Here is a 10394-nt window from a genome sequence, read left to right as displayed (position 1 = left end):
GTATGCTGCTTGTGGTTGGAAGAACTTAATGACTAATGGTAAGTAATCGCTGAACACAAAGTTATGTAAAAACATACAAGTACCATACTTTGAAAGTTCTGTAAATGAATTCATTGAGAGTGTGTGATTGTGACATCCAGGCTGTAGAGATGAGCCTTGAGGTGAAAGTCACTGGGAGTGGCAGCAGGTGATTTAGATACATGGCAGTGGAGAAGCGTATTCTTTCTGAAAAGAGATGATTAGGACTCACCCAGTGACCTACTCTGAGACTCTGGCCTAGTTGCAGATATTAGAGCAATAGAATTATCCAGTCTGGTGAGTGACAAGTGCAGAGTGGTGATTAATCGCCACAAGGGTTGGGAAAGTGTGATCGTAGATAACTTGGCTGCCCGATGGAAGCTGATACTCCTCCAGGAAGACACTTTTATGTTTGTTTCACTGATAAGGAAATTTCCCTTAGGTAATGGATTTTGGGGAAAAGATGAAAGCGGTAGTTCAGCAACAGAGCTGGGAAGGACTGAAGGAGTTAGTGGGACTAAAAGTTAGCCCCGTTCCACTGTCAGCTCCGCTGGTGAGCTGCTTCAAAACCTGCAAGAAGGCACCACACAACCTGGTTAGATCTGGAGCTGAGGAAGGAGACTCCAGAGAAAACTAAGCGGATACTTTAACACCCCGACTTCAGGAACAGGCTACATGCCAGAGATGGAAAAAGGACCAAGTAAGTTCTTAGAACAAGAGAAAGATGAGAAATCAGAGAGGGTTGGTTGAGAGGGGAACTGGACAGAAAACAGGCCAGTAAAAGCAGGCGGACATTCTCTTCTCAAGATATTAAGTTTCTAAATGAAGGCAGTAGATAGAGTCTGCTTTTTACGATAAGAAAGAAAAGATTCTCCCTGAAGGGCTGCGAAGCTATCTGGCTTATGCTTTTCTTTTCTTAGAAATTTCCACAGTACATACAAGGGTTAGGTATTCCCTCTCCCAGAGTCCTGTCTTTAATTTCCTTGTTGTTGCTGTTCCTCTGAATGTTTTCTTATTGGCTGTGTTGTGTGTGAGTTAAGATAGTGTCTAAACACTCAATGGCTAGGGCCACCACCGCAGTTCCATGTGTGATTCTTTTAGGTTTCTGGCTTTAAGATTTTTCTGCTGCTTCTTTCTCTCACTAATAGTAGTTAGAGCAAGATATTAGGACCCAAAACAAAGATACTGACTCCCAAGAAATGAAATATACAAATAAGTGTCTTCATCCAGGGAGGCCCTAAAGCAAGTGCCATTTGAATCCTAAGGTCTTTCGTGAAGTTCTGGATGAGATATATTCTAAAGCCTGAGCTTCATGTCTTGGTCTACAAGCCCTTGGGATCTGCCTTCTTACCTACTTCTTCATCCTCAACTCACAGTATGTTCCCTCAAGCTCTGGCCTGCTAGCCCTTTCCTTGGGTCCGAGTGTACGATCAGGGATGCCAAGCTGTGCTCTCCCTCTGCCTCAGAGTCTCATGTGGTTGGCTCCATCCTATCTTTCTCATCTCTGTTCAGATGTTATCTCCTCAGAGAGGGCATTCTGACCTCTTACTTAAAGGACTACGCCTCCATAAATCTTGGTCCTATTTTCTTTTTAAAAAATGTTTATGTTATATTAGTTTCAGGTATATCGTACATCGATAAGACATTTATATAGTTTGTGAAGTGATCCCTTCCATTTTTAGCACCCATTTGGCTCTACACATAGCCATTACAATACTATTAACTATATTCCCTATGCTATTCTCTATGTCCTTGTGACTATTTTGTAACTATTAATTTGTACTTCTTCATCCCTTCACCTTTTTCACTCAACCCCAACATCCCTCAGCTCTGATGATCGCCAGATTGTCATCTGTATTAGTGAGTCTGTTTTTGTTTAGTTTGTTTCTTTTGTTCCTTAGATTCCACATGTAAGTGAAATCATGTGATATTTATCTTTTTGTCTGACTTTTTTCACTCAGCATAATACCCTCTAGGTCCATCCATTTCATTGCAGATGGTAGGATTTCATTTTTTATGGCTGAGTATATTTTGTTGTATATATGAACCATAATTTCTTTATCTACCCATCTATTGGTGGGTATTTAGGTCGCTTCCATACCTTGGCTATTATGAATAGTGCTGCAGTGAACATAGGGGTGCATAGATCTTTACGAATTAGTGTTTTGATTTTTTTTTTGGATAAATACCCAAAAGTGCAACTGCTAGGTCAAAAAGTAGTTCTATTTTTAATTTTTGAGGAACCTCCAGACTGTTTTCCATCGTGGCTGTACCATTTTGCAATCCCACCGACAGTAAATGAGGGTTCCCTTTTCTCCGCATCCTCGCCAACACTTGTCGTTTTGGGGTTTATTAATGATAGACGTTCTGACAGGTGTAAGGTTATATATCATTGTGGTTTTAATTTGCATTTCTCTGGTGATTAGTGACATTGGGCATTTTTTCATGGGCATTTCTGTTGGCCATCCGTATTTCCTCTTTGGAGAAACACTTATTTAGGTCTTTTGCCCATTTTTAATTGGAGTGTTTGTTTTTTGTTGTTGAGTCGTATGAGTTATTTGGTCCTATTTTCTTGCTTTATTTTCATCGCACTTCTAGTATCAGAAATTATCTGGTTTATGTGTTTGACCATTAAGTGTCTGCTATGGGCTAAATGTTTGTGTACCTCCCCCTCAAATTCATATGTTGAAGCCCTACTCCCCAAGGTAATGGTATTTGATGATGGGGTCTTGGGGGAGATGATTAGGTCATGAGAGTGGAGCCCTCATAGATAGTTTTAGTGCCCTTTTAAGAAGAGACAGGAGAGAGATGATCTCTTTCTCTGCTATATGAGGACACAGCAAGGAAGCAGTTGTCCGTAAATCAGAAAGAGGACCTTCATCAGAACCTACAACTCAGCCATGCTGGCAGCCCCATCTTGGACCTCTACTTTCTAAAACCATGAGAAATAAATGTCTGTTGTTTAAGCCACCCAGTCTATGGTATTTGTTATAGCGGCCTGAGCTAAAAGGCTCTGTCCTCACCAGGTCGTGAGCTCCAGGAGAGCCGACCTGAGGTCACCTTGTTTACTCCTGTTTCCCCTGCATCAAGAAGGATGCCTGGAATGTAGTAAATGCTCAAAAATGATTTATCGAAAGCACTGTGAATAGTGGAAAGTTAGATTTCCACAATCACTCTCAGACACAACCAGTCTCCACTGTAAAAATCACTCACCTCAAAGGCTTGGGGAAGTTAAAGAGCCTCTCAGTGGTGACTTAGACTCTTGAAGAAAATTGTTGGAAAATGATAAAAGAAAATCTAAAGATTATTTTGGAGACAAAAGAAATGAGACAAGGATTTGGCTTTCAGTGTATGGAATGGCAGGTGTAGAAAGTGGGGACCTATGGGGGTGAGGTCCACCTTGTCCTCATGCTTTACCCATGTTGTGACACCGAATCCTCTCAACAAGCCTGTGAAGTAAGGTTTAGTATCCCCACTTTACAAAAAAGTAAACTGAGGTTTAAAATGGTAAAGAAAGTTTCTCTGAATTATAGTATATGGTGAAGCCGGAGTTCAAGTTGAGGTCTCGTTGACTCCAAGCCTGTGTGTGTGTGTCCCATTCAACACCCTGGCCCTCTCTGCTCTGAGGACATGGTGGGGTGGAAAGCAGAGGGGGCCCTGACATTACCCAGATATTAAAAGACTATTGGGAACTAGATTGAAAAACACCTCCCGTGCTCTCACCATCTATATTGATATTAAATATTCTTTAGAAGCACCTGAGTCATAACTGCATCCTCTGTTTTGAAACAAAGGGTCTAATTCACAGTTATTTTTACACAGTAGGGACTTCTATAATTTATAACTGTTTGGTCCTCCAATTGCAAAGGAAACAAAGACTATACCTGGGCTATTGATAATCTCCCCAGAGCAGAGCAGGGGAGCAGCAAGAAGATGCTGGAAATTTTAGAATTTGTTTCCCTGAGTGATCTTTTACTTGGCAGAATTAAATACAAGTGTTGTTGTGCTTGTGGCTTCAGAGCCCATTTTGAAAATGAGATAATGCATCTTCAGGGTGGGAGACAGAATTCTTTGTCCCTCCTCAAATATTTTACATAATAATAACAGAGGCTCTTTGGAGAAAGGTTGAGCAAGGAGGGGGAAGCTACTTAGAGTCATTGCTTTCTTTAGGAATTATGGTGCAGACAATAGCTAACTGTCAATGCCACATACAGCTTCCATTTCCCTTCTAAACGGTAGAAGATGAGTTGGGGCAGAAGCAGCTCAAGTTCCTTTACATACGAAAGCTCTTCCCATATCCAGATTGTGCTCTATAATCCTTTGCAAACTCCCAGCATTACTTACTGGATTAGAAGTTGACTACATGGCTGGCTGTTGTGTTACCTTCACTAGTAGACTCTGAGCCACAGGAGGAGGTACTTAACCTTGTTGATGGGTGCTGCGGAGAAAATGACAGGGCCTTGAATGTGGAACAAAGGCTCCTAGTTGAACAATGCTCCCTACACATTTTACATGGCAATGAGATGACAGATGCATAGTGTACTTTTTTTGCTGAAAAAAGTTCACAAGTGAGGCTTCGATTTGTGTGTCTACTTCACCTGGAAACCTTATTTCTAATTCAGGGGAAGAGGTGCTAACCCCCTCCCGCTGAAGGAAAGAGGTATAATCAATAGGAGCTACCAAATACAGATGAAAGGAAAGGAGACAGGTGTAGACCTTTATATAAAGAGGTAAATGGTAATAAAAACACCTTGGCATGAGCATCCTAAGAAGCTGCTGATATTCGCTGCTGGCCTTTTTTTCCGAGAATGAGAGAAGGCATTTGCAGTAAAGACATCTATTCCCACAGAGAGTAGTTAGTTTTTTTTCTTGAAATCAAAGAAATCTGATAGCTGGAAAAGACCCAGCAAGCTCCGCATGACTCTCACAGAGCAGAGTCCTCTGTGAGATCCACTCTGGATTCTGACAGTATCTCCAGATCAGTAGCTGGGATCTCTTTTCTTGAATATGCTCCCTGCTTGTTCTTGAGCATGGGCAGTTCTGGGGACCTGCCTAGAACAAGGCCTCATTTTATTAAGGAGGAAACTGAGGTCCATAGACCTGACACACAAGTCCTTAGGGCACAGCAGAACCAGGGCTGAATTCATCTCTGAAGCATTTTAACACCGGATCTAACTGAATTTCCATAGTAAGTAGGCTCAAATCTAACAGGGGGTTTTGGGGTCACAGAGCTGAAGATTTGGTCGCTGAGAGCAGGAGAGCATTTGGATTCCCAGCCCCACCTCCCACTCAATCTGCAGCAGGAAGTTCTTTACTAAACTCCTGACACTCTAGCAAAGATACTATCACCCAGCTCTGAAAATGCCTGATTAGCATGTCAGCTGGGGCTACTTTACCCTTAGACCATCACTCTAATATTACAGAGCTCTGTTCTATTGATTGCTGGGTATGACTCGCCGCTGATATTTTTGAGAAATTGTTTGAAGTACACTGCAGGTAAAGTGGGATCCAGGGAGAAGAAGGGTGCTTGTGGTTCTACAATTTCCTGGCGTACTATCCGTCTGGGAGATGGTTTAGAAGTCCACTGGAGAAGACATTTAAAAGAATACAGCCTGGCAGACTTTTTGTGGAAGTTGGCACCTAAGTTAATTTGGGAGCAGCCCAGAAGGAAGGGTCTGCAAAGTTAAGAGCGTCCTTCCCTAAAGCTGTGGAGGCAGTGAGATGCTGTGGAGGTCTGCACTCTTACAGAAACTGCAAAGAAAGCAAAGTCTGATCTAGGCTTAAAGGTGCCCTTCGGGTCCCTTTAATGATCTTTTGCAATATTTGATAAATAGTGGAAGACTCAGTTCTATTAATGTCATTTCTGCCCGAGATGTTAATTTAGAGACATTCCTTCCTTTTTTCTTTTTTTTTAAAAATAAATCTATGGTTTGTGCATTTACCCTGAATATCTCATAATTGAATCTCCAAACTTACAAAACTCAATTGATGTTAACTTATATTTTTACTCATAGTTTTATGCCATTTGTGTCTTTGAGAGAAGCTGTTTCAAAGTCACAGAGAGTTTTTAATTTTTTAAACACGTGAGTTTGAAACTTATGGACACATGAGTAAGTAGCAAATAAAGAGTAAGACAATTGAGACAAGCAAATTTCTAGTTTACAGGGTACTTTTGCTTCTTGCCAAGACAGTGGCATTTCATAGAGAGTGATTTCACGGGGGCTGGAAAGCCCTCCAAACACACGCCGATACCTTAACCTCAAAGTGTTTCATTCTCTTTATGGTTAAGCCCTCTGGGCTCTTCCTTGGCAATTCAATTAACTTCTAAGAAAGGGAACAGTCTTTAATTATATCGTCAATTTCTTCAGGCAAAGAAAGGGTAGAGGTAGGAACTAGCATTTGTTGAATTCTATTTTGTACCTAGTATAAATATAGAGCTTCTGGCTTATTATCTTAGTTAATCCTCTCAACAACTCAAAAAAGTAGGTAGGATCATCACCAATTCACGGATTATCCCCAGGCACAGGGCGGGGAATTGATTGCCCTGAGTTGCACAGCTAGAAAATGGAATCGTCTTAGACAATTTAGGCTGCCATAACAAAATACCAGAGTGGGCGACTTAAACAACAGACACTTGTTTCTCACAGTCCTGGAGGCTGGGAAGTCCAAGATCAAGGTGGCTCTGGGCACAGGCCTGCTTCCTGGTTCATAGACAATGGTCTTCTGACTGTGTCCACATAGCTGGAGGGGACCACTCGGATCTCTTATTTTATTATAAGGACACTAATCCCATTGTGGAGGCCCCACTCTCACTACCTCATCTAAATCTAATTACCTCCCAAAGGCCTCACCTCCAAATACTGTCACATTAAGGATTAGGGGTATACATCTGAATTTGGGGGTGACATAACTATTCAGTTCATAGCAAGTGGTGTCTTCACTTGCAGCCCCCTAGTGCGGTTAAACATTTGCAGGAATGGAGAAGTGCTGTAGAAAGGACATGATGGGTAGCGAATCTGAGTACGTGGGGGTGGGGTGGGGTGGTGGGGGGGAGGTTGCTAACCGGTCACTAACAAGCCACTGATTACGGGAGCCTAATACCTGGAGGCAAGGCATAGTCTTGAGAACAAGATGAGATTATTTACAGAGAAGAAACAAGGTTCTTTTTATTTTTTTTTATATACCCAACTCATAGTATAAAATTTGATGCCAACATGTACACATGCTCACATTCAGATACACGTATAGAGACAGTGGAATAGAATAGCATTAGAAGCTATAATAGTAGTTATCTCTAAATGGTGAAATTATGAGTTAGTTTATCTTTTTTTATTCATCTGTAGTATTTTTCTAAAATGGCCTGTTTATTATTTATACATATAATTTATACCCCAAATCCTCTCAGTTTATCTTTCACAAACTGTCAGTTGTTTTTCAAAGTCACTTGTGCTGTGTCTGCATATTTCAAAATAATAGATTAAAAATTCCAGCGTTTGATGTTAATTCTTATTGTTCCTCTCACCAAATTAACATGAGATTTGCTGTTCATTCGCTTTTGCTCAGAACTGACTAGTTGTTTCTATATCTTATAGGTACAACCTCAGTAATATAACATGGTTAAGTTGGAAAGTAAGTGTTTTTCTGAGCTTTCCCCCAGGCTTTCAACAACATGAGATTTTTAGGCCCTTATAGTGACAAGAGAGAAGCAAAGATCATTTATGAAACTCCAGTTAGGAAAACGAAGCCCCACTGAACTGCCTACTCATCCCCATCACAAGGATGAATGACTTCATCTTACCGTTTTCAAAAAAATTCATTTATTTCCTCATCAACATTTTAAAAATAAAAATTAAATGATGCTAGACTTAGTTTTTGCATGTGGGGTTTGGGAAGAAATATTTAAAGAAAACAAGGGAAGAAAAACCTTTAGTGAATCTTTGTAACATTTAAAACTTAAACAAAGCAGCTTAGTACCAGTGGGAGTTAAAACTAATTAGAAATCAAAATTATATTCGCTTCATCAATGTTAAAATAAATCCAAAGGAAAACAGAGGTGCTTTTGCAATTAATTCGGTGTAATCATCTTAGTTTATCTACTTTTAACTGTGGGAGTTTTCTTTAAAAGAATGTTTAAGAATGTATTTTGTACTGAGTCAACAATTTGCTAAGTTTTGTGTAGAACAAAGATGATTCAGAGGAGAGAGAAAGAAGAGAGGGAATCAGAACAGATGGGTGAGGTGAAATCAAAGCAACTGCTTTGGACCTTCGTGGTGGGTGGGATGACTCAGAGAAGCCAGGCGAGGAGCCTGATGTCAGCTGGGTCCCCAGGAGGAGAGGAGACTGCCCTTCTCCTAGTCTCTGTGTTGCTGGGCAGAGTTCTCACCTCCTCCAAGGGACAGCATGGAGAGGAGAATGTTGTCCTAGGGGTGTATTTCCTCTGAGGGGGGCAGTGGAGCAGGGAGAATCCTGTGAAGAGTGAGACTGCCTCTTCTAGAAGTAGTTGTAGAATGGGAGTCGGGGCTCATCCCCCGAACAGTTTGAAAGCACTTCAGGGAAATGAGAAGCTGCTGAGCTGACCAAATCAGGGCCAAGTGTGGTGAGCCTTGGCGTACAAGCATTCACCCTCTTGGCACAGCCCGTGACATATTCCCATGTACAGGAAGGAGATGTCACCTGTTACTCAGGAGGGGCTTCCATCTACTGAACCTTTGCTACATGCCAGGCCTGGTATTAAGTAAGCTCTATTCATATATAATCACACTCCATATTTATAGAAAACTTAGGGAGTAGTAATTTTTATCCCCATTTTAAAATAATATAACATCAATTTATTTTCATTCCTTCGTGGCTATATCTTTTTTTATTGTTGTAAACTATACGTATCATAAAATTTACCATTTTAACCCATTTTTAAGTGTACAATTCAGTAGTGTTACATACATTCACATTGTTGTACAACCATCTATCACCATCCATTTCCAGAACTGTTTCATTTTCTCAAAGAGAAACTTTGTGCCCATTAAAATGAAACTCCCCATCTCCCTTCCTCCTAGCCCCTGGTAACCTCTACTGTCCATCTCTATGTTTCACCTCTTCCAGGAAGCTTATATAAGTGGAATCATGTAATGCTTGTCTTTCCCCCCCCCCCCCCTCCTTTAATTCCCACTCCCCCACCCCCCACATTTCCACCCCTGACCTATGGATGTTGCCATTTCCCTTTTAAGAACTGTATCTCTGAAGGTGAGGCGTCTCCCCTCACACAATCGAGGAGTGCACCTGGGGCCTGGTGCGCCCAGGATATGGTCTGTGGCTCCACCTGGGGCATGAATCCAGGACCTTCTGCGTGTAAAGCAGAATGCTAACCACTACACTATGGAGCCACCCTCAATACTTATCTTTTTGTGTCTGTTTTATTTCACTTAGCAGAGTGTTTTCAAAGCTCATCCATGTCATAGTATTCCCATTTAATTTTATTTTTTAATTATTATTTTTATTGAGCTATCATTGACATGTGGCATTGTATAAGTTTAAGGTGTACAGCGTGTCAAGTAGTAGTCCCATTTTATAGACTAAGAAATGAGACATATGAAATAACTTGCCCAGGGAGAATAAATGGCAGAGGAAGAATTCAAATCTGGGATGTCACACTCTTAAATCTTAACTATCCGTGATATAGGAGTTTCTCTCAGTGCAGACTCTAGACCATAACAATAGTATCATCTTCAGTGCTTAAAAAATGTAGATTCCTGGCTCCTACCCCAGTCCTACTAAATGATGATTTTTGTATTTTTAACAATCTTCTGAGCTGATTCTTATATAAAGCTAGAGTTTGAGAATCATTTCATTCTTCTTTATTGAAAATACAACTGAGAAACAATGGTGGTGGTGAAAGCAAAGGCATCATAATGAACTCAAGGGTAGGTGATCTCACTAAAAGAAATAAATAGATAAACAAGCCTCCCAGAGTTCTCAAAGTCTATATATTCTGTTGTGTTCTCCTGGAGAGATTTCCAGTGTGTATGCCCATATCTCCTTTATGGCCTTATGACTAGTCCTTTCATGAGGTGAAAAGATAAATCTCTTATAGTTATGCCATATTTTTTGTTCCCATTTTTATGGATCATTTCAGCGTGTATTATGTATGAAAAACAGTGCTAGAAAAATGTAGCATCCTGATGTACGGCATAAGAAAGATACCAATGGTGAGTTGACATGCTGGTAAACCAATGCACAATGTAACCAAAACACATGTCATATTTAATAGTACTGAAAACTCACCTTCGAGAAGACTTTCACCTTGAAATACGGTGATATGTGGAACAGATGTTTTAATTTGCCTAAGATAATTTGCATAATCAATTTAACATGTGGCTTAT

The 10394-nt window shown here is 40.6% G+C and overlaps 2 protein-coding genes across 2 annotated transcripts in view; both read left to right on the top strand.

The window, feature by feature from the left end:
• Positions 1–655, top strand: part of S100Z (S100 calcium binding protein Z) — a 14527-nt gene extending 13872 nt beyond the window's left edge. The window contains 1 exon segment of the mRNA XM_011375152.1: positions 461–655. Within this exon segment, the coding sequence (XP_011373454.1) occupies positions 461–655 (195 nt within the window).
• Positions 1–10394, top strand: part of CRHBP (corticotropin releasing hormone binding protein) — an 89561-nt gene that overhangs the window by 53789 nt on the left and 25378 nt on the right. The gene's annotated exons all lie outside the window — the stretch shown is intronic.

Source organism: Pteropus vampyrus, unplaced genomic scaffold (genome assembly GCF_000151845.1).
Source record: "Pteropus vampyrus isolate Shadow unplaced genomic scaffold, Pvam_2.0 Scaffold262, whole genome shotgun sequence".
Lineage (NCBI taxonomy): Eukaryota > Metazoa > Chordata > Mammalia > Chiroptera > Pteropodidae > Pteropus > Pteropus vampyrus.
Note: the sequence above shows the minus strand (reverse complement) of the source record. Positions and strands in the feature narration are given on the sequence as shown.